The sequence below is a fragment of the Scyliorhinus canicula genome, chromosome 5 (assembly GCF_902713615.1).
Source record: "Scyliorhinus canicula chromosome 5, sScyCan1.1, whole genome shotgun sequence".
NCBI classification, from domain to species: Eukaryota; Metazoa; Chordata; class Chondrichthyes; order Carcharhiniformes; family Scyliorhinidae; genus Scyliorhinus; species Scyliorhinus canicula.
In genome coordinates, this window is record NC_052150.1 from 32365213 (window position 1) to 32389601 (window position 24389).

General features: G+C 49.2%; 1 protein-coding gene across 5 annotated transcripts in view; it reads left to right on the forward strand.

Moving 5' to 3' along the window:
• Nucleotides 1–24389, forward strand: part of ropn1l (rhophilin associated tail protein 1-like) — a 117625-nt gene that overhangs the window by 39319 nt on the left and 53917 nt on the right. For all 5 annotated transcript variants that reach the window (XM_038796875.1, XM_038796871.1, XM_038796874.1 and 2 more), the window contains one exon: nt 5217–5392. In XM_038796875.1, coding sequence (XP_038652803.1) covers nt 5217–5392 — 176 coding nt within the window. The remainder of the gene's footprint in view (nt 1–5216; nt 5393–24389) is intronic.

Consider the following 24389-nt stretch of genomic DNA (forward strand, 5'->3'; position numbering starts at 1 on the left):
AATAACCCCTCCTAATTTTGTTTGGACACTAAGGGCAATTTTAATATGTCCAATCCACCTAACCTGCACATCTTTGGACTATGGGAGGAAACCGGAGCACCCGGAGGAAACCCACGCAGACACGGGGAGAACGTGCAAACTCCGCACAGACAGTGACCCAGCGGGGAAGCGAACCTGGGACCCTGGTGCTGTGAAGCCACTGTGATAGTCACGTGCTACCGTGCTGCCCAAACTTGGATTTAAGATTAGAAATGTTTGTTTCCCCCTTCGTGTTGACTCTTCACTTGGGATAATTGCCTCTCCCTGGTCCTGCAATTATGTGTAATCCTTGACAATTGAGTATCAGCGGTCTTTTCAACTACAGTCAATATCAACAAATAAGGCCAATTTTATCTCACCCAATCTATATGGATCCACGCTCACACATGCACACACACACCCACACACACACCCACACACACACACACACACCCTCTGAATTCACAAAATAGCATTTGAGATGAAACACTGGCTGAAGTAATTTTCTTACCCAATGTCATTGAGGCCAATTGTTTTGCCTCTGCTATCATCCGAGCAGAGATCACCTTGCCTAAAGTCCCTTTTAATTTTTTATAAGCATCAACAACCAAAAATGTTGCAGAGATTAATTCCATTTGCTGCTCGTCTCAGAATCTCTATTTTTATTGATTGATATTTTACAGTGAAGTCGCCATCGTCCCCGAGGACCATGGGCTGCTCTCCCATTTTGAGAGAGGGCTGACAGGTGGTGATTTAACCTGAGGATCACCACACCTCAGGCGAGCGGCAAAGATGAGAAGGCGAGGCCTTCATGGATAACATCAGCCGATACGGGAATTGAATCCACACTCGCAGTTTCTTCTCTCAGCGTCCAGGACCTTTTTCTACTGGGTTCGCTGAATTATCAACCTGGAAACTCTTTCAACACACACACACATGAATAGACAGGCAGTAAGAATGGGAGAGATTCCATGGTCTGCCTGGTGATGGAACAAAAGCTGGAGCCTCTACCATGACAATCCATAACTCCAGACTACAACATGCACGTGAAAGTGGACTGCGAAAATCCCGTCGTCGCCACACTCCGGAGCCTGTTCAGGTACACAGAAGGAGAATTCAGAATGTCCAAATTACCTAACAGCACATCTTTCAGGACTTGTGGAAGGAAATTGTAGTACCCGGAGGAAACCCACGCACTCACGGGGAGAATGTGCAGACTCCACACAGAAAGTGACCCAAGCTGGGAGGTGCAAATCCCACTATGTCGGGAGAATTCTGGGAGAGGCTGAAAACAGGATTTACACTGAGCATTAAACAGTTTCCAACGCTACTGGCCCGCTCTCGCTGCCGTGATCAGGATCTCGCTCAGAAAGGGCAAGTATCTGATCAGAGCTCATTTGCATTGATTTTAATGTCATTTGTGAGATTAAAGTCAAATGCAGCAGCCTTCTGGTATGCTCCTGCGTCCCTCTGCTCCCGGTTCCCACTCCCAGTGTCCCCAGTGAGATCTCACACATGCACAAATCACTGCAGATCCTTAAATGCGGATACCAGGCACCATGGAGTCCGAGGGAGAGCAAGGAGGTGAGTACCATCTGCACACTTACCTCTGGGTGGCAGTGGGCAAATTAACCACTGCCAGTGTGCAGAAGGAGGCGGTCCTTCAAGGGAGGTGGGTTTGGGGTGTCCTGGGCTAGGCTGGAAGGGCTCAGGTCAGGAGTCTCCCCTGAGATGGGGGCCACATGGCTAGTCTCCTCTCTGTTGCTTAGAAAAGCATTGACTCTCTCCTAGCATCTCTATTTCAAAGAGCTGTCAGGTTAAAGGTGAAAGTTTTCTCTCTATTGCCATTAAAAGCTTTGAAATGCTTTGTTTACATTCCATTTCGTCCCATTAACTTGTTCAAGCCTCTGGGCTTTCTGAGAAGTCTAAAAGCTTTGAACTGCATTGTTTACATGCTATTTCACACTGCATTGACTTTTACACGCTTCTTGATTGACAACTGAAGGCTTTTTCAATGGAGGAATTAGTTTTGTTTGTTTTAGAGCACTTCACAGTCCATTAACTCTGAAGTGCTTCCTAGAAAGAGCAGGTGCTCAGTCTGACTGCATTTTTTTCATGGAGGGTTTTTTCAAGTTTGAATTGCTTCCTAGAAAGATCATGTGTCCTGTCTGACTGCAGTTTTATTAAAGTGGGTCTTTTTCAACAACTTATGCCTGAATAGCATGCCTTTATTGGAGATAGTTTAACACCATAGAAACAGCGGGCAGAACTCAGACATTAAAGACCAAAGGTTCCTCAATGACTTCTTGCAGACACTGTTGCATTCTCTGGATAGACTTGATGGCCACACAGGTTGACAGTGCCAGCTTGAAACTGTCAGCATGGCAGTAGGAAGTTCCAGGGTGGGACTGCCAAGCGGTGGGGCATGTAGGAGTACCTAAAGGGGGCACACGGCCTTCAGCAACCCCACAGCAGAATGTCGCTCAGTTGTGGGTGGGGTGGGGCACTGATATCAGCGAGGATTGGGGGTGGGGGATTGGAACACCCTGATGTCTGTGTGGTGTGGGAGAGAGTGACCCGAACATTTAGTCGGAAGTGCGCCCCCTGACAATCGAGAAAGCAATTTAAAATAATTATGCAGTGATTGACTGTGGTTTGAACGTTGCCCATCTGTCTTTATGGTTGGTGGGTGGGCCGATAGTCAAGGCGGTTGTCCATGGCAGCACTTAACCTTTCACAGAGCATATTTCACACTGGATGGCTGTCAGTTGGCCAGAGTTATATCAACAATGCAATCTGGGACAGGAGTGGGTTTGACATCCGCTCCCGAACGTGCTGACTTCGGGCTTGCCCCGAACATAATATTTGTGCCAGGGAAAATTTCCTGTGTTCCTAATCTAGCAAAGTTGTTGAGGCATTGGAAGTTTACTGTAGATTATAAACAGGAACAGCAATACTGGGCTTCACATTTTAAGAGAGGGCGCAGAAGGGATCCACTTGCATGGCCAGAATTACTAGAAAGGGACTTGAGATACGTGGAGAGATTGGAGAAATGTGGATTGTCCATTGAGCAGAGAAGCTCACAACCCAAAACGAGATTTGATAGAAGTGTTTAAAATGATAAAGGCGTTTGACAGAGTAAATAAGGAAAATCCTTTTCCACTGGTAACCAGAGGAGACAGATTTATGTTATTATTAATAATAATAATAATAATCTTTACTGTCACAAGCAGGCTTACATGAACCCTGCAATGAAATTACTGTGAAAAGCCCCTAGTTGCCACATTCCGGCACATGTTCGGGTACACAGAGGGAAAATTCAGAATGTCCAATTCACCTAACAGCACGTCTTTTGGGACTTGTAGGAGAAAACCGGAGCACCTGGAGGAAACCCACACAGACCCATGGAGAATGTGAAAACTCCACACAGACAGTGACCCAAGTTGGGAATTGAACCCGGGTCCCTGGCACTGTGAAGCAACAGTGCTACCCACTGTGCTACCATGATGATATGATCTGGAACCCAGTGCCTGAAAGTCGAAGAAACAGCTTTAACAGCAACCTTCAAATAGGAATTGATAAATGCCTGAAGGAAATTAAAAACTCAGGACGATGGGCAAAGAGCAGTGGTGTGGGACTAACGTTTCCAAACAGTGGACACAGGCAAAATGGGCCCGTTATTCTCTGCTACATGATCCCATGCGATTTAGGGCAGCACGGTGGTGCAGTGGTTAGCACTGTTGCCTCACAACGCCGAGGGCCCTGGGTCACTGTCTGTGTGGAGTTTGCACATTCTCCCCATGTCTGCATGGGTCTCACCCCCACAACCCAAAACGATGAGCAGGGTAGGTTGATTGCCCACGCTAAATTGCCCCTTAATTGGAAATAAAAATAATTGGGTACACTAAATTTAAAAACAAATTATCCCATGCGAATTTTCACCAGAGTGGGATATGGAGGCAGGGGGTGAAGGTCAGAAAACTCGGCCAACCAACAGGGGGTGGGGTCTGGAAAGCATTCTTTTAACCCAAGTGCTTCAGTATTATAAAAAAAAATCTAAACCCTATGATGATTCATTTCCCCCTTTTATAAATAGCTACAAACTTACAGTAACATGTATACAATAACAGAAATGGGGGGCGGGAGAACCAAGCACTGGAACCGCATCAGTAAAACAACATATAACAAGGAACTCCAGAACAGCAGGGCACGGAGGATAGACTCTCTAGACAATCCAAAAATAAATTGCTGCCTTTTTTATGCTCTCATCTCCACTTCTATGGGGTAGAATCAACTGATAATTCATTGTTTAATAACTTTACACAGTTCTCCCCAAGTGACTCCCTCCCCACTTAGTTCTACAGTCCCTGGTTGCACTGTTATTATTACGACTCTATTGTCAGTCCTTGGCCAAGGGGTGACAGGAATGCACATGATGTGCAATAAAACACATGGGTCACAACGTCAACATTGCACCAAATTTCTAACAGTGCCATGCGTCCAGGTGAATATTCTTTGGGAGATGACTAACAATGCTATCATAGAATTTACAGTGCAGAAGGAGGCCATTCAGCCCATCGAGTCTGCACCGGCTCCTGGAAAGAGCAACCTACTCAAGGTTAACACCTGCACCCTATCCCCATAACCCAGTAACCCCACCCAACACTAAGGGCAATTTTGGACACTAAGGGCAATTTATCATGTCCAATCCACCTAACTTGCACATCTTTGGACTGTGGGAGGAAACCGGAGCACCCGGAGGAAACCCACGCACACACGGGGAGGATGGGCAGACTCCGCACAGACAGTGACCCAAGCTGGAATTGAACCTGGGACCCTGGAGCTGTGAAGCGATTGTGCTATCCACAATGCTACCGTGCTGCCCACTATTGATGCATGGAGGTGAAATAGTCACAATCTTTTCCCTGTTCCTGTTGGTTCTAGCATTTTCTCCAATGGGGCAACTTCCCAAAGCCCCAAACCTTGCCAGTAAACCCGGCAGCCCTGCCAGAACCATAGCCATTAGTCAATCATACCATTTGTAAAGCTAATTCTTTCAAATTTGAACTGAGCATTTGAACTAAGCATTTGTAAGATGGTTGCTAACAATGCCCCAATTATGGCAACACAAAGTCACGTGTTCTGTTAAACGCAAAACCATACGCAGCAGATATTTTTTTAAATGTTTCTTTTTGAAGAATCTATTCAGTGCCTTGAAGTATGCCTGTGAAATCCTAACGACTGACCCGACGGGAGGTGCTGCCCACATCCAGTTCGAAACCTTCAAGTTTCTGTACACCTACCTGGCATCGCTGGACGTGGACATCCTGGAGTCTGAAATTCAAGCGACTCTTCAAGCGTTAAAGGAAGATGTGTGAGTATAAATACAGCCCTGTCTGAGAGCTATAAATGTGCTGGAAATTTCTAACTTCAGATATGTGTAACTGCAGAATAAAGTAGAATTGATGCCCTTGTTGAATAGTAACCTGAAATGTTGCTTATCGAACAATAGCTTCAAGGCAATAGTACATTGAGGAATACTAATGATGTAAGTATCAGCAAAATCCAATGGCTGTCCACTTCCCTTTGATTCTGGTTTAGCTCAGTTGGCTGTGCGGCTGGTTTGTGATGCAGAGCAAGGCCAACAGCACGGGTTCAATTCTCACACTGGCTGAGGTTATTCATGAAGGCCCTGACTTCACAACCTTGCCTGAGGTCCTCAGGTTAAATCACCACCAGTGAGCTCTTCCCCTCAAAGGAGAAAGCAGTCGATGGTCACCTGGGACTGTGGCGACTTTATTTCTCATAATAAATTCCAGATGATAGAATTTTAGAATGGGTACAGTACACAATTACACCATTCAGCCCATCCTGTCCTTGTCATCTCTCTGAAAATGCAATTCAGTGTGTCCCACTCCCCTTTGTTCCACCCAGCCCGTAGCCCTGCAATTTCCTTCTCTTCAGGTACTTAATTAATTTATTTTCGAAGCCCATGATCGAATTTGCCAGCACTACACTCTCAGGAAATGCATTCCAAATCCTAGTCACTCTGTAAAAAAAAAAATGCTTTTCTCATGGCACTGTTGATTCTTTTGCCAATCACCTTAAATGTGTCCTTTGATTCTGGACCCTTCCGTCGAAGAGAAAACAGTTTCCCTCCATCTGCCCTGTCTCGGCCCCTCACGATTTTAAATACCTCCCAGGGTCAATCCCTCACCAACAGCCCAAGCCCAAGTCCCTTGGGGGACTCCCCCCTCTCACTCTGGCAGCAACAGAGGGGAAACCTATCAGCGCCTGTACCCCCATCAGGCTCCACCACGCCAGCGCTTGGCCAACCCCACACCAAAGGCCGCCTGGTGTTTTCCTACCGTGGGGGTTGGAGCATCATGGTGTGGAGGGGGGGGGGGGGGGGGGTGAATCACGTTTTCAGCGCATTAATTGCATGCTACTCCTGGATGTGCATTTCCCCGCCACGCAGGACGGATATCACTTTGTGACCAGCTGCAGGGGAGGGGAAAATGGCAACTGGTCTGCCGCCCATTTTTCGGAGGACACTCCATTCTTGGCCCGATTGGGATTCCCGATGGCAACAGTGAGGAATGAAGAACCCCGGCCAATGTTTTCTCTCAGAGGGTCGTGAGTCTTTGGAACTCTCTTCCTCAAAAGGCGGTGGAAGCAGAGACTTTTAATATTTTTAATGCAGCGCTAGATAGATTCTTGATTAACAAAGGGGTGAATTGGCTGTCAGGAATGGGGGGTTGAGGTTACAATCAGATCAGCCAAGTTTTACTATTGTAAAAAGAGGAGTGGGGATAATTAGCGACTAGAAAGGGGATATGTGTAGAGAGGCAAAGGATTTCAGATACTATATGGGAGCGTTGCATATTTACCAAGGAAGATGTTGCCAACTCAAAGTGAGATGGATCTTCTGGCTGTTCACGCCAGCGTGATCTTCCAGTCCCACCGATGGTGCACCCTGGTTTATCCTTACTTTTTTTGAACATTTGCAATTCTCCAATCTTCTGACACCAGCCCTGTATCTAAGTAAGAATGGAAATTAATGGAACATGCCTTTGCAAATTCCACCCTTACTTCCCTCAGCATCTCTGGATGCATCTCATCTGGTCCCGGTGGCTTATCAACTTTAATACGTCTCACTAATATCTCCTCCACATCACTGTTTAGCCCATCACATGGGTGAGATTCTCTGGCCTCTGTGCAGCGTGATTCTTGCCGATGGAAGGCGGCCCAACATTGCCCAGTGGCGAGATCTTCTACCCCACCATTGTCAACGGGATTTCCCACTGAATCCACCCTGTGTCCTACAAGATGCACTGCAGTAACTCGCCAAGGTTCCTTAGCCAGCACCTTCCAAACCCATGCGTGCTACCATCTGGAAGGACAAGAGCAGCAGATACGTGGGAACCCCACCACCTGGAGGTTCCCCTCCAAGTCACTTACAGCCTAATTTGGAAATATATTGTCATTCCTTCACTGTTGCTGGGGCAAAATCATGGAATTCCCTCCCTAACAGCATTGTGGGTGCACCTACACCTCAAGGACTGCAGCGGTTCAAGAAGCAACTCACCACCATCTTCTGAAGAGAAAGTAGGGATGGGCAATAAATGCTGGCTTAACCAGTGATGCCCGCATCCCGTAAATTAATTTAAAACTTTTAAGCGTCGCCAGGAAACGCGCAGCGGGGGTGCACCATCGGTGGGTCTGGAAGATCACGCTGGCGTGAACAGCCAGAAGATCCCATCTCACTTTGAGTTGGCAACATCCTCCTTGGTAAATATGCAACGCTTCCAATTAGTATCTGAAATCCTTTGCCTCTATGCACATATCCCCTTTCTAGTCGCTAATTATCCCCACTCCTCTTTTGGCAATAGATTTTTACTATTTATATTCCCAGAGAAAACCTTTGGGTGTCCTTTACGTTACCTACAATAAAAAGAAAACATGTGAATGTTGGTAATTTGAAATTAATAACAGGAGGCGACGGCAACTCCCCAATGGCTCTGCAGGCATGGGCAGTGAGCATCTGAGTTGCAAAAAGCAAAAAACTCACCCAACCCCAGTTACCATGGTTATAGGGATGCTCCACTTGACCACGACATTCCGGTGACAGCGATTGGAAAATCAGCAAGAGTGCCTGCTCCTGAGTTCTACCCAGCGATCCTTCCCTGTACAGCTGTGATCTGGCTGGACAGTGCCACCTGCACCCCCTCACCGCTCACCGCCCAAAAGTTGGAAATCTTGCTGACATCCGCTGGCAGTGTTCACAGGCCTGTGAGGTGAACAAATTCTTTGTGTGAGGAAGACTTTCTGAGTAAAAAAAAATATTCTCTTCATCCTGTTCCTAAGTGGCTTCTCCCTTATTTTGAAACTGTGCCACTTGGGTCGAAACTCCCCTGCGAGGGAAACCTGCATCTACCCTCTCTACCCCTTTAGAGAATACAGGCCCAATCTCTCTTCGTAGGACTGTTCTGCCACCCCAGGAACAGGTCTGATGAACATTTGTTGCACTATCTCTATGGCAACAATCCCCGTCCTAAGGTTTCAATTCAAGAATGACCCATTTATACCTACTCTCTGTTTTCTGCCTATTAGCCAATCCTTCATCCATGCCAGGATATTGCCTCCCATCTCCACGTGCTTTAATTTTGCGAATGAACCTTCTGGGTGGGGGTTTTTATGAACAGCCTTCTGAAAATCGAAGTATACTACGTCCGCCAACTTTCTTTTATCAACACTGTTGGTAACATCCTCAACGAAGCGTTTATATAACCCCAGTCATTGGGCGAAATTGTCCGACACCCCGCAGGTTCGGAGAATCGCCCGGGGCCGGCAAAAATCCCGCCCCTGCCGTGGCAGAAATGATCTGCCAGTCAGCTCTCCCCCTCAAAGGGGAAAACAGTCTATGGTTTTCTGGGACTATGCTGACTTTACTTTTATTTCTTTATGAATAATATAACAAATACTGTTTGTCTCAACTATTCCTTGGAATAACAAATTCCACATTATCGCCACTGCCTGGGTAAAGAGCTTTCTCCTGAAGTCCTTATTGGATTTCTTGATGACTGTCTTATCTGTACGGTCCCTTTTGGACACTCCCCTACAAGTGGAAACATCTCTGAATCCACAATATCCAATCTTTCTATACTCTTAAATTCTTAATCACTCTTCAAAAAAATCTCAGGCTGATCAGTCTAGTGATCTAATTGTTAAGCACAACTCTCATGTTAGCTTGCATCAAATGTCATCATGCTGTCCTCTGAAGGTTCTGTGGGTAGATAAACGTCACCATAGCAAAAACGTTGCCTGTGAAATATTATTTTTCGGAGTGCAACTCTGATCTAATTGGTGTAGTGCCAAGAGAGAGATAAAGTTGATATATAGTGCCTTTCATGTGCTTAAGACATCCCAAACTCTTTAAACCTGGTCAATTACTTTTAAAGTGCATTCACTATTGATGAATGCAAGGTGGCAGCCAATTTTCTACCCGTAAGCGAATCTGGAACTTAACAAGTTGGTGCCAGACATAATAAGATAGTAAAAATGGGCGAATGGTAACGTAATATTTTATTAAAGCTAAAGATAAATATATTTATCATGCCTCATGTGCCTGAATATAAAACTCAGTGCTTGGGCCTCAGCTATTTGCAATCTGCAGCAACCACTTACATGAGGGAACATATTCAAGCGGTGCGATTCTCTGCACCCCACGCCGGGTGGGAGGGCCGGGCGAATCACGCCACGCCGCCCTGGCACCCCTGCGATTCTCCCCCCCCCCCCCCCCCAAAAATGGAGTGTCGCATTTTTCGACATGCCGCTCGGAGAATCGCCGGTCACCGTGAAAAACGGCGACCGGCGATTCTCCGGCCTGGGTGGGCCGAGCGGCCTGCCGTACCCGACCGGTTCACGCCGGCGCTAAACACACCTGGTCGCTGCTGGCGTGAACAGCGCGCGACAGGTGAGTGTGGGGCCTGTGGGGGACGGAGGGAGGATCGAGCACCATGGGCGTGCTCAGCAGATGTCTGGCCCACGATCGGTGCCCACCGATCGTCCGGCCGGCGTCTGTAAATGACGCAATCTTTTCCCTCCGTCACCCCGCAAGATCAAGCCGCCATGTCTTGCGGGGCAGCGGAGGGGAAGATGGCAACCGCGCATGCGTGGGTTGGAGCCGGCCAACCTGCGCATGTGCGGCTGACATCAGGTCGGCACCGCCGGGCGTGTCATTCCCGGCGCGCCGCTTTGACGCAAGCGTCAAGGCCGAGCGCTCAGGATTCACGCGCCGCCGATCCTAGCCCCCCCCCCCCGGGGGGGGGGGGGGGGGGGGAGAATAGGGGGCAAGGAACATCCTCCGACGCCGGAGTGAAACCCGGAGTGTTTCACTCCGGCGTCGGCACTCAGTCTCCCGTTGGGAGAATCGTGCCCAAGTTTCCTGACGATACAAAGCTAGGTGAGGAAGTAAGCTGTCAGCAGGATGCAAAGAGACTGCAAAGGGGAAATAAGTTAGTTCAGGGGGTGGACTGGAAGGTGGCAGATGGTATGCCATGTGGAGAAATGTATAATTATCCATTTCGGTCGGAAAAATAGAAAAGCTTAATATTTTTAAAGGTGAGAGATTAATAAATGTCGGGAGTTAAAATGGATTTGGGGTTTGCCAACTGATATCACAGCAAGTTAACCAGCAGATTCAGAAACCAATCAGGAAGGCAAATTGTTACGCTATGTGGCGCTAACAATTATAGTCAAAGACGAGAGACAAGTTCAATCGAGGCTTTATTGCTGTGTGATGCTATTCCTCCGGCTGCAACTGAAGACTAGAGTCTGAGTGACTCAGACGCATATTTATACACAAGCTCCCTGTGGGCGGAGCTAGCCGGCAGGGGCTTACCGGAGGAACCTGTATTACAGGTACAGCCATACATCCCCCTACTGCAAGTATGCATATCTACAGTGGTTATATCACCACATTCACCCCCTGTAAAAAATGAGTCCGGCGGGGTGACGTATAACTATGATACAAAGGAAGATATATTTACAACACGGTCCAAACAAAGAAAACCAAGAGTCCATCCAGTCAGCAAGTTACAGGTTGAGCCGAACCGGCGGTCGAATGTTCCGCTGTGATCGGCGTAGCTGTGGTGGTGACGTCGGTGCAGGTGCTGGCGGTGTTGGTGCTGGCTGCTGGCGGGATGACTCCGAGAGCGAGCCAAAATCTTCTGTGTCCTCCAGTGTGGGCAGGGGGACGAGGGATGGACATGGTGGGGACGAATAGGGGGGCGCCGGGTAAAAAGAGGGTGGCGCGGGGGGAAAAGGAGTGTGGGCATGGGATCGGCACTTGAGGGAGCCAGGTCCCGGAGCGAGACTGTGTCGTGGCGGCCATCGGGGAACTCCACGTAGGCATACTGAGGGTTGGCGTGGAGAAGGGGTACTTTGTCAACCAGAAGTTCCGCCTTGTGGTGCCGGACATGCCTACGGAGAAGGACTGGGCCCAGAGTCGTGAGCAACGTCGGGAGCGACACCCCGGATGTAGACTTCCTAGGGTAGGCAAAAACACGTTCATGGGGTGTACTGTTAGTTGCGGTGCACAGTAGTGACCGAATGAAATGGAGCGCGTCAGGGAGGATCTGCTGCCAGCGAGCGGCTGGGAGGTTCCTGGACCATAGGGCCAGCTGGACGGCCCTCCATACCGTCCCGTTCTCCCTCGCTACCTGCCCGTTTCCCTGGGGGTTGTAGCTGGCCGTCCTGCTGGAGGCGATACCCCTGCTGAGCAGGAAATGACGCAGCTCATCACTCATGAATGAGTATCCCCTGTCACTGTGGATGTAGTCGGGGAAACCGAACAGGGCGAAAACGGAATCCAGGGCCTTGATGACGGTGGCAGACGTCATATCCGGGCATGGGATGGCGAAGGGGAACCTAGAAAATTCATCGACCGCACTAAGGATGTAGGTGTTGCGGTCGGTGGAGAGGAGGGGCCCTTTGAAATCCACGCTGAGGCGTTCAAAGGGACGGGGCGCTTTCACCAGGCGCGCGCGATCTGGCCGGTAGAAGTGCGGCTTGCACTCGGCACAGACCTGGCAGTCTCTGGTGACTGTCCGTACTTCCTCGACGGAGTAGGGCAGATTGCGGGCTTTGATTAGATGGTACAAGCGAGTGACCCCCGGATGGCAAAGGCTCTCATGCAAGGCACGGAGCTGGTTCACTTGTGCGCTGGCACATGTACCTCGGGAGAGGGCGTCTGGGGGCTCGTTGAGCTTGCCGGGGCGATACAAGATCTCGTAGTTAAAGGTGGAGAGCTCGATTCTCCACCGCAAGATTTTGCCATTCTTGATCTTGCCCCGCTGCGTGTTGTTGAACATGAAGGCTACCGACCGTTGGTCAGTGAGGAGAGTGAATCTCCTGCCGGCCAGGTAATGCCTCCAGTGACGCACCGCTTCAACGATTGCCTGGGCCTCCTTTTCAACAGAGGAATGTCAAATTTCGGAGGCGTGGAGGGTGCGTGAAAAGAATGCCACGGGTCTGCCTGCCTGATTCAGCGTGGCAGCAAGTGCGACATCTGAAGCGTCGCTTTCTACTTGGAAAGGCAGTGTCTTGTCTACTGCATGCATCCCGGCCTTGGCTATGTCAGATTAAATGCGGCCGAAGGCCTGTTGTGCCTCGGCCGAGAGGGGAAAACGTGTGGACTGGATAAGTGGGCAGGCCTTGTCCGCATATTGTGGGACCAACTGGGCGTAATAAGAAAAGAACTCAAGGCAGCGTTTGAGAGCCTTGGGGCAGTGGGGGAGTGGAAGCTTCATGAGGGGGCGCATGCGGTCGGGGTCGGGCCCCAGTAGTCTGTTTTCGACTACGTAGCCGAGGATGGCTAAGCGGTCTGTTCGGAACACGCACTTCTTGTTGTATGTGAGATTAAGGAGAGATGCGGTGTGCAGGAATTTAGAAAGGTTGGCGTCATGGTCCTGCTGGTCATGGCCGCAGATGGTGACATTGTCGAGGTACGGAAAGGTGGCCTGCAGTCCGTACCGGTCAACCATTCGGTCCATTTCTCGTTGAAATACCGAGACTCCATTCGTGACGCCGAAGGGAACCCTAAGAAATTGGTACAGACGACCGTCTGCCTCGAAGGCAGTGTAGGGACGGTCCGATTTACGGATGGGGAGCTGGTGATAGGCGGATTTCAGGTCAATAGTAGAGAAGACCCGGTACTGTGCAATCTGATTGACCATTTCAGAAATGCGGGGGAGGGGGTATGCGTCGAGCTGCATGTACCGGTTAATGGTCTGGCTGTAGTCCACGACCATCCTGTGCTTCTCCCCGGTCTTAACCACTACCACCTGGGCTCTCCAAGGGCTGTTGCTGGCCTCGATGATACCCTCCCGAAACAGCCACTGGACTTCGGACCTGATGAAGGCCTTGTCCTGGGTGCTGTACCATCTGCTCCTGGTGGCGATGGGCTTGCAATCTGCGGTCAGATTGGCAAAGAGTGAGGGAGGCTCGACCTTGAGGGTCGTGAGGCCGCAAACGGTGAGGGGAGGTAGGGGACGCCGAATTTGAGGGTGAGGCTCTGGAGATTGCACTGGAAATCCAGGCCTAGTAAGAGTGACGCGCAGAGGTTGGGGAGAATGTACAGATGGAAACGGTCGAATTCCACATAAGTTTAACAAGGCAGAAACCCCGGATCGGCACAGAGTGGGAACCGGAGGCGAGAGAGATCTGCCTGTTGGCGGGATGGACCGCAAGGGAATAGCGCCTTACCGTGGACGAAGCTCTCGGTGCTCCCGGAGTCAATGAGGCAGGAGGCCGTTGACCAGCACCGTGTGGAAGAGAGTGCCAGGTTGCGAGGACGCGACTGGTCGAGCGTAACGGAGACGAGTAGCGGGCGATCAGCAGTCGAGTCAGATGAGTCCAACGAGGAGCGGTAGCGACCCGTGTCCCATAGCCCCATCCCGGGAGGACAAAATGGCGGCGTCTGGAGTACCTGTGTGGGAGAAGATGGCGGCGGACAAAATGGCGGCACCCATGGAGCGCACGTTGTGGGGTCGGGACAAAATGGCGGCACCCATGGAACACACATGGTGGTGGGGGATGAAGATGGCGGTGCCCATGGAGCGCACGTGGCGGGGCGGCAAAAGATGGCGGCACCCACTGATCGCACATGGGGTCGGGGGAAGCGGACGGCAGGGCCCATTGTGCGATCAGCTGAGGTTAGGGGAACGGGGGTGCGATAGCGGCAACCATACCGGGACTGACACACTGTTGCAAAGTGGCCTTTCTTGCCACAAGCTTTGCAGGTCGCGGTGCGGGCCGGGCAGCGTTGGCGGGGGTGCTTCTGCTGACCGCAGAAATAACAGTGGGGACCCCCAGGGAGTGCGGTGCGGCGAGCAGTGCAGGCATAGTGCGCGGGGGCGGCTGCTGGGGGGGCCGGTTGTGGGGTCCACGAGGGGTAGGACGGGTGAGCCTGGGGGGCCATTTGCGGGGTGCACGAGGGGAGGACGGGTGGGCCGAGCGGCAAGCAGAGTAAGTTTGCGCACTACGGGAGGCGGCGGTCGTGGAAAGCGCCAGAGTCTTTGTGGCCGCGAGGTCGAGGGCGGCCCCTTCCAGCAGTCGTTGCCGGATGGGGTCCGATGCCTGTGACAAAGGCATCGCGCATGAGTAAGTCAGAGTGTTCCGTGGCTGTGAGGGCCCATCAATCGCAGTCTCGTACCAGAGGTATAAGGGCCCTCCAGAAGTCCTCAATCGACTCACCCGGCTGCTGGACGCGAGTAGAGAGTTGATGCCTCGCAAACAGGGTGTTCGTTGACTGTGCATAGTTCTCCTTGAGCAGTTCCATAGCTCTGGTGTAGTCAGGCGCATCTCGAATTAGCGGAAAGACACTGGAGCTAAGTCTCGAGTACAAGAGTTGCTTTTTCTGAGCCTCCGTCGGGGGAGGGTCCGCTGAAGAGATGTAGGCCTTGAAAACTGCAAGCCACTGAACAAAGTCTTTCCTGGCGTGAGGCAACTGCGGATCCAGCTGCAGACGGTCAGGCTTGATTCTGATGTCCATGGTGTACGGAAAATCACACAGCAACAAATTGTGGCGCTAACAATTATAGTCAAAGACGAGAGACAAGTTCAATCGAGGCATTATTGCTGTGTGATGCTACTCCTCCGGCTGCAACTGAAGACTAGAGTCTGAGTGACTCACACGCATATTTATACACAAGCTCCCTGTGGGCGGAGCTAGCCGGCAGGGGCTTACCGGAGGAACCAGTATTACAGGTACAGCCATACATCCCCCTACTGCAAGTACACATATCTACAGTGGTTATCACCACACACTAGTCTTCTTTGAAAGGGAGCTGGAGTATAAGAGGAAGGAAGTCTTGCTACAATAATATTAGGGCTTTGGTTGGACCACACAGCGTATTGGCCTCCTTAACTAAGGATTTGCCATGGAGGAGATGTAGCAAAGCTGCATCCACCATTAAGCCCAGGGAAAAGGTGGAGGAATCTGAAGGAGTAGCAGAATGAACGGAAGCTGGAGGGAGCATGAATAATAGAATTCCTGCAGTGCAGAAGGAGGCCTTTTGGCCCATTGGGTTTGCACTACTCTCCACAAAAAGCACCCCACCATGGCTCACACCCCCACCCTATCCTTGTAAACCCCGTCTCGCCTTTTGGACACTAAGGGGAAATTTAACATGGCCAATCCATCTAAGCGGCAGGGAGTGAGGTTAAAAAAGAAGACATGAGCACAAGGGAAAATGCTAAATGGTGAGTCATGGCTGAGTTTTTTTTTTAAATCTGTCTTTCCTAATGGGTTTGTAGTTTATTCCTGTTAAGTTTAGTTGCCGAATAAATAAAGACGTGGCAGTACACTTCAGTTCTTTGGATGCATTATACCATTTGGGCACTGCAGGAAACCTCTCGTGTTCTGGACAACCATGTGACATGATGTCAACAGCTGGAGAAGCTGGAGATTCGGGTTTCAGAGCTCGTGCAGCAGCTGGTATCGTTGTGGTACGTCTGTACTGCGAGCTTTGCGGATAGTGCATTTCAGGAAGTTGTTATTGCCACAGCTTCTGAGTGCAAGGAACCCCTGAGTGCATCTCACTCCAAACGGTATTCAGTTTGAATGCCTGTAAGGGTGATGGCGAGGAGGGGATATTCCTCTGGGAAATACAGCCTTTGCCAAATGTGCAGTACCGTCAGCAGCTCAGCTGCACAGGAGGGAATGGAGGAAGGTCGTGAAAACAATAGTGATAGGAAATTCATTGCTGAGGAGACAGACATGCATTTCTGCGGCTGCAGATGTGACTCCATATTTCGCTTTCCTATCCGTGTCAGCCCTAGCTCAATTTAGAGCTCCCATGGACCTGAGCCACAAAGTTCCAGGGTCAAATCCCACTCCAGGGCTTGAGAAGCGAAATCTAGGCTGAATTTAAATTTACTCAAATTTGTGCCATCACTTAAAGTGCCTTGACCCACCTCTGTAGCATTGCTCAAGCACCACCACGCCCATTCCCAAGGGATGGCAGCTTTCGAATTCAATCTCATAAATGAGATGGAATTGAGGGTTAATGATAGTCTCATCATGTTTGGGTGGGTTCCAGAACTCGCCATCGAGAGCGGGCCATGTGAATCGCAAAATGGTTTGCGCCCAGTGCGAGTCTTTATTTCTCCATCTCTCAATTTTCACTCCCCCAATCCGTGCCGGGCGGAACGCGGTTGCTGAATCGCGTCCTCACTGTCTGAGGATGATCACTGGTTTCATACGCGCTCCGATTACCTGATCCGAGCTGAGTGGGAGGGAGCAACATCTCCCTGATGGGACTTGTACCTGAGTGAGTGGCTGGAGGACTTTGTGAAAAACACACAGGGCGGCGGGAGGATTTGCCCTTCAAACCTCACAGTAGCCGACGGAACATCAAAGGCAGGGGCGAAGAATTCAAGATCGATCACCCCCAGAAAAAATACTTCACACGAAGGCTCCTCCACATCTAAATGGGGCTGAACAATTGCAGGTGTAGGTGTCTCGTTGAGAATAGATCATAGAATTTACAGTGCAGAAGGAGGCCCTTCGGCCCATTGAGTCTGCACCGGCTCTTGGAAAGGGCACCCTACCCAAGGTCAACACCTCCACCCTATCCCCATAACCCAGTAACCCCACCCAACACTAAGGGCAATTTTGGACACTAAGGGCAATTTATCATGGGCAATCCACCTAACCTGCACATCTTTGGACTGTGGGAGGAAACCGGAGCACCCGGAGGAAACCCACGCACACACGGGGAGGACGTGCAGACTCCGCACAGACAGTGACCAAGCCGGAATAGAACCTGGGACCCTGGAGCTGTGAAGCCATTGTGCTATCCAGAATAGGGGACAAAATGCGGTTTGGAGGAGCAGCGCGCATGGAAGAGGTAGTTAGGGCGGGATTTTTTGGCCCTTCCCTCTGGTGGGTTCTTCTAGTCCGCCAAAGATGACACCCTCAGCGTTTTCCTTGACGGCAGGACAGGTCAAGTGGCCACCAGTGGCCAAGGCTGTACTGCCTCCACCGTCGGAAAACACACGGCGGGGGGGGGGGACTGCACCATAATTGAGCTCACTGTCCTGTGTCCCAATGGCAGTACCCACCCCCACAGCTCTGTCAGCAACCTCTTCCCCTACCCCACTCACACCCTGCAAATTGTCCCTTATTTACTCTGTGAGACTTGTTCACCCTGCCAGAATATATGATTGAAGGAACAGCAAGAACAGGAGGCTGGGAATCTATGATTGGAGGAGCCTAAGCAGTTATTCTGGCTGGTCCCATTGCTGCCATGCAGGAAACTTTCAGCTGCCCCATGACCAATTGCAGTGGAGGAGGCCGAGGAGAAGCTGCCAAAAGCAAAAGAGAAAAGCGGAGAAGGCAGCCTGCGGCCTAGGAACGAAGCCAGGAGCAGACTCAGGGGAGCCGCATGCAACAAGAATGTCTTGATGGCTCCTTTGAACAATATTGTAGCTAAAAAGGAAAGAGGCAGCACTGGTTAATGGGGGCCCGGCTCCCTAGAGCTGCCGCCATCCAGTCAACATAATTTAAGTTTAGCTAATCCCGCACAAACCGCTTGGAAATATGAAGTGTAAAGCTTCTGTAAAGAGGGCCGATAATTTTCTGATCGCTTGAAGATATGTTTAATTTTAAAATGTTTAACTCTTGTCCATTTTGATTTCATGAAAGATTGATTCTCCCCGATCAGCTCCTTTTGAGAATGAAACACTTGTCTTTTATTTTAGAAATATTAAACACGACATTCTGTTGGTCCATCCACTCTATTTCACGTTAAAGTGCAGATGATCATACTTGGAAAAATCGGTAAAACGTGAAGTATATGTGAATTAAGCCATTTTTGCTATCTGGAGATTAGCTTGATACTGCAGAATGAAATTATGTATCTCCCCTTTATTGCACAGTTGGACTCTTAGAAGTCAGTATCCTAACATATTCTTCAGGACACATTTTGAACAAATGTATTGAGGGGGAACTTGGCAGAAGAAAAGTCAGGAATGTTGGAGTGCGCTAATTACTGACAATTAATTTTTAAAAAGAGGTCCCACTCCCAATAACTCACCTCGTGCCAAATAGTTAAGAATTTTCATTTTAGAAATGGATTGTGTGAGATTCATATAGAATAAATTAAATGCATCTTATTTATTTATGACTTCACAGGAAACTGATTACCAGGATCTGGCTCACAGAATCCAAGTTAAAAGATTTAATAATATATTGGAATTTTTGCTACCTTATCTATCTAAAGCAGGAAACACTAAAAAAATGTCAAAGCAAATACAGAAAGTAATGTGATGGCGTCAGCTAATAAAGGAGTTAGTGAGAATTAATGAGGATACCAGGAAAACCAAAAACAACCCCCCCCCCCCCCCCCCCCCCCCCAAAAGAAATCAATGGCAGCCATGATAACCCTCATGAGGACCACGGGGCATCACTGACTTGTCTCCCGGTGAGCTTTGTAGAATACGGGTTCCGGTGATGAGCGGGTGGAGGGCAGCCCAGCTGGGGCTCGTTAGTGGGTTAACTCCAAGACCCGGCCCGGCAGTTCCCCATAGTCCTGGGCTGGAACGTTTGTTTTGTGTGCCATGTTAGGGGTTTTATTTTCAATTTAAAGTAAACCAGTTTGGCCTTTCACTCCGTGCATCCTGGAATTATTACATTGGCGACGAGGATCATGCACGGGGTTCTAAGCAGCCTTTTAGAAACCCTTCCCGGTGACAGCTCCAATACGAAACAAAGCAAAAAAAAACAACCCCTGTTTGGGAACCTTGAGCCTTATGATGCAGACGTGGAGGACTGACCCCAGAATGCCGAACACATGAGCCATAAGCATAGAAGAGGATGACAGACATAAAGTAATATTTTTGACAGCACTTGGGGCTCTGGGCTCTGACGTTCAGCGTTATTAACTTATCCTGTGGGCAGCACGGTGATGCAGTGGTTAGCACTGCTGCCTCATGACGACGCGGTCACAGGTTCGATCCCAGCTCTGGGTCACTGTCAGTGTGGAGTTTGCAGATTCGCCCCATGTTTGCGTGGGTTTCGCCCCCACAACCCAAAGATCTGCAGGGTAGGTGGATTGTCCATGCTAAAATTGCCCCTTGATTGGAAAAATGAATTGGGTACTCTAAATTTATTTTCAAAAACCTATTCTGCAGCCCCCACATTAAAATGATCCATAAGCTTTTGGATCTAGTAAAGAACCGTTACGGCCCACAGCCGTCCATAATCCATTACCAATTCACTATGACTGGGAAGACTCCTGGGGAACCCGTGACAGAATTCCTGGCTAGATTAAGGAAGCTGGCCGAGTACTGTGAGTTTGTCCCATCCCTTACCGAGATGCTACATGACCGTCTAGTGTGTGGGATCAATAATGCTGTGATACAACATACATTGTTGGCAGAACCCACGCGAGACCACAGAATGGCTATAGAATTAGCACTATCCTTGGAGAATACTGAGACAGGGGACCAAGAACTCCACGGGATAATGGACAGTAGTATTTTCAGGCTGGGGCCCTCATACAGAAAAGCCAGCATACCCAGTGAATGCTCCCACTTGCCTCACCACTTCTCAACTACTCAACTCTTATCCAGGGCATTTTGGCATCTCAAAAGACAGCCGGATAACCTTAGAAGTACCTAGAGGACTACAACGTCAGCCATGAGGCTGGTGTAAGTGTGGCCAAAGGACACGGCCCAGGCAAGCATCAGCAGTACGCATGCTGCCCAGAATGGAAACCAAAGCTACCTCAGGTCCAGGCCTTTCAAGTCTATCAGCTGGTAGGGGATGAAACAATGCAGCTAAACTGCATCATCACCCCTATGGTCGCCCCAATAAAGACAACACGCCATCTCCCAGAAATTATGGTGGATGTGGGAGCTGCCGTCTCCATCGATGGTGAACAGACTTTCCGGCGTCTCTGGATGAGCATCTTTCCCCTAGGCCTGCGAGACACCAAGACGCCACGTTATCCACGTGTACAGGCCTGACTCCTCATCATCATTGCATGAGGAAGGACCCAGCCACTTGGGCAGAGATGGGCTCCAAAGGATCCATCTAGACTGGTGGACTATATGAGGTCATTGGCAAAAACCCCAAGGTATTCTAAGAAGGCCTTGGTAAAATGGAGCACGGGCAAACATTTATGTAGATCCCAACGCCCTCTCCAAATATTTTGGGGCTCAATCAGTTCCATACGCTTTACTTACCAAAGTAGAGACCGTACTTGAGCAGTTACAGAGCCTAGGGACAATACCACCTGTACATTTTGCAAAGTGGGCTGCACCAGTAGTCCCCATCCTCAAGCCCGATAAGTTGGTCCGCATTTGCAGGGACTGTAAACTAATGGTTAATAAAGCCTGGCATTTAGATTGGTATCCCATGTCATTCCAAACTGGCACGTGGTCAAAACTTCACCAAACTAGTTCTGAGACATGCCTATCTCCAGCTAGTACTAGACAAGTCATCCAGGAAGTACGTGACGATTAATACCCACGAGGGTTTAGAAAAATATACATACCTGCCCTTTGGAGTCTCGTCAGCATTCTCCATTTTTCAATGCGTGATGGAGAATATTCTCCAAGGGCTACCTGAGGTGGCAGTAAACTTAGATGACTTACTAATCACTGGAGCCATGGAAAAAGTACATGACAAACCTGGAGATGATTTTCTGATGCATGTGTCCATCTCAAATGAGGAAAATATGTGTTGCAGGCAAAGTGTGCCGAGGTACACCCCGGGGTATCGAGTCGATACAAAAGGCCTACACTCCGTGCAGGACATGTTAAGGCCATCAAACATCAAAGATCCTTCCGAGGCTTTATAAACTATTGTGGGAAGCTTACCCCAAGCATGGCCACTTCATTGTCACTCCTGGACATACTGTTTTAAAAATGCAGAAGTGGTCGTGGCAGGGGCTGCAGGATGAAGCCTTTGTGAACGTGACGCAGCAGTTACTATCATTCCAACCCCAAGAGAGAACTGGTATTAACCTGCGATACCTCTCCATATGGAATAGGGGCAGACGGGCAGTCCTTTCCCATCAAAGGGACAATGGCACAGAGAGACCTACAGCATATGAATCCAGAACCTTGGAGGACGCAGAAAGACGCTACTCTCAGATCGAAAAAGAAGGTTTGGTTGTTATTCCACCTATATATCTACGATGGAATTTCACCATTGTATCAGACCCCTGTGGACCTTTTCAAACAGGACAAAGCATTTCTCCCATCACCTCGGCTTGGATCCAACGTTGGGCATTATTGCCAGTGGCCTATGAATACTCTCTCTCGAGCACTGCCCAAGACCTTTGTGGATGCCTTGAATCACCTCCTGCTGCCCACATACTTGGCCCCTCTACTGGCATTAGAATAAGTCCCCATGACCTTGAACTTTGTGAATACCTTGCCAGTATCCACAAAGCAGATTCAAGCATGGACCCAGAAGGACCCCACACTGTCACAATTGTGCCATATCATGTCAGTGGTGGAAACTGAGGACACCCCACGGATGACATGAAGACCTTCTAAATGCCCCCCCCCCCCCCGTCCAGGTCGGCGCAAGAACCTTCTGTCTCTTTGCACCATGGGAATGGCCAGGACGGCCATGGGTGGTACAGGTGATCGTGGACTTTACTGGCCCGTTCTTGGGATCAATGTTCCTTATTATGGTCGACGCCAACTCGAAAATGATTAGAAGTACATCGTATGTCCTCCCTGACTTCTCATGCAACAATAGAAAAACTCCAGCAAAGTTTCTATATCCACGGCATAACCAAGGTCCTTGTATCCGATAATGGAACCCCATTACCAGTGCAGAATCTGAGGCATCACTGACGTTAAACGGCATTAAACATATCCAAACAGTGCTGTATCATCCATCATCTAATAGCCTGGCCAAACGAGCAGTTCAAACATTCAAAACTACAAAATTGGCCCGGTTCCTCCTTGATTATAGAACCATGCCTAACTCAACGATGGGAGTCACACCAGCGGAAGAGACAGAGTCAAAGCAGGAGACCCAAAAAAAGGAACTACAATACCAGAAGACCTGGAAGGACCTTCACAGCAGGAGATGCCATCTATGTGCGGAACGTTGGCGATGGCTCCCAATGGATCCCAGGAGCCATGCTGGAAAAGACTGGTCCGGTTTCGTACAAAGTCCAAGGGAAGGCTGTGAAAAAACACCTGGACTACCAGAGGAGCAGGGAACCCACTTCAGCAGAGACAATTTCATTGATGCCTATTGCGACTACCTCCGGCAAGAGGGAACGCAGACTATGGGGGTACCTGAGAGTCGTACCCCCCGACAATGAAGATTCAGAGTCCAAAATGAAGACTGAGGTGATTGATCCTCCGCCGGAGGTCAGCACCGAAGACGAGTCTCTGTCTGTAGCCCTCCGACACTCAACAAGGAAGCACTGATCCCCAGTCTGCTTCACACCCGATCCGGCTCCACCTGTTGCCGACTCGAGGCCTTGTGCCATGCGACGAAAGAGGCCTTATTGCCGCGGGTGTGAGGGGGGTGATTCGGACTTGAGGGGGAGGGTTGTGATAACCCTCACGAGAACCACAGGGGAATGAATTACTGATTGAGCTCCCTTTGAGCTTCGTGGAATACGAGTTCCTGTGGCGAACAGGCAGAGGCCCACCCTGCTGGGGCTCATTAGCGGGAACTTTAACTGTAGCCCCCAGTCCTGGACCGGCTGTTCCCTATAGTCCTGGGCTGGGACATTTGATTTGTGAGCCATGGTATTGGCTTTATCTTCAGTTTAAAATAAACCATTTGGCCTTTCATTCCCGCCTCCTGGAATTATTACAGCATTCCTCGTGATAATCTCAAAGAGAGCCTAAAAGAAAAGTGTTTTAACTCCAGCAGGGGGACCCACTAACAGTAGACGAGGAGCAGGCCATAGGCTTTGTTACATGACAGTGGAATTGTACAGACCAGGATGGCTGACTGAACTCGGGATAACTTGTTATGAAAGCCTGGTATAGATTTTTAAAAACTAAAACATTAATTTGTAATTTCGCATTCTGCCTTTTGATCAATCTAGTAGGTAGGCAGACCAAGCTGCCTTACTTTGTAATAAAGTAAATTAATAAGTACGTTCCAATCTGATGACATTGAAAGCTTTTGAGGAAGAACCCTGTTTTATTTTGATCGTTCTGAACTAGAGTCAATAAGGCTTCACCAGTCAGTGATTGGTGTTGTCACAGGTATAAGGTTAACCTGAGGTTTTACCCTGCTATAAAAGAAAGGTGTGGTGTTGGGGCTTCAAGTTGCCCCACGCACATTGGCAATAAGCCGAGTTTTCATATTGCTGCCACCAGAATAGTGCCTTTACTGGGTCAGACTAGATTTGGGATTTGATAAGCTTAGCTGAGGTTTGTTTCTACTTTTAGGCTGCTTGATAATCCCTGCTGCTGATCTAACTGCTGTAATAACATTGCAAAACAAAATTCAAGAAAGATTGTTCGAATCCCATTCTTTTTTGAAACCGCGAGCAGTCCTCGTGCTTATGGGCAATAATAAGCACAGATAATTTTGTTGCAATTGATCAAACACCAATATTTCTCTATTTTTACTGATAACTCTCATTCTTACCAGCACAGGAGATCATTGTTTCTCTGTTAACACATGGCTGTTTCCAATTCTCTTTGTTCCATTTACAACAACTTTAATATAACAAAGGATCCAAAGGGCACTTCAAGGGACTGTTATGTGACAACATTTGCCACTGAGCCACACAGGCACCATTAGGGCAAATGGCCAGATTTCTTGGCCGAAGAGATAGATATTAAGGAAACAAAGAGAGATGGAGAGG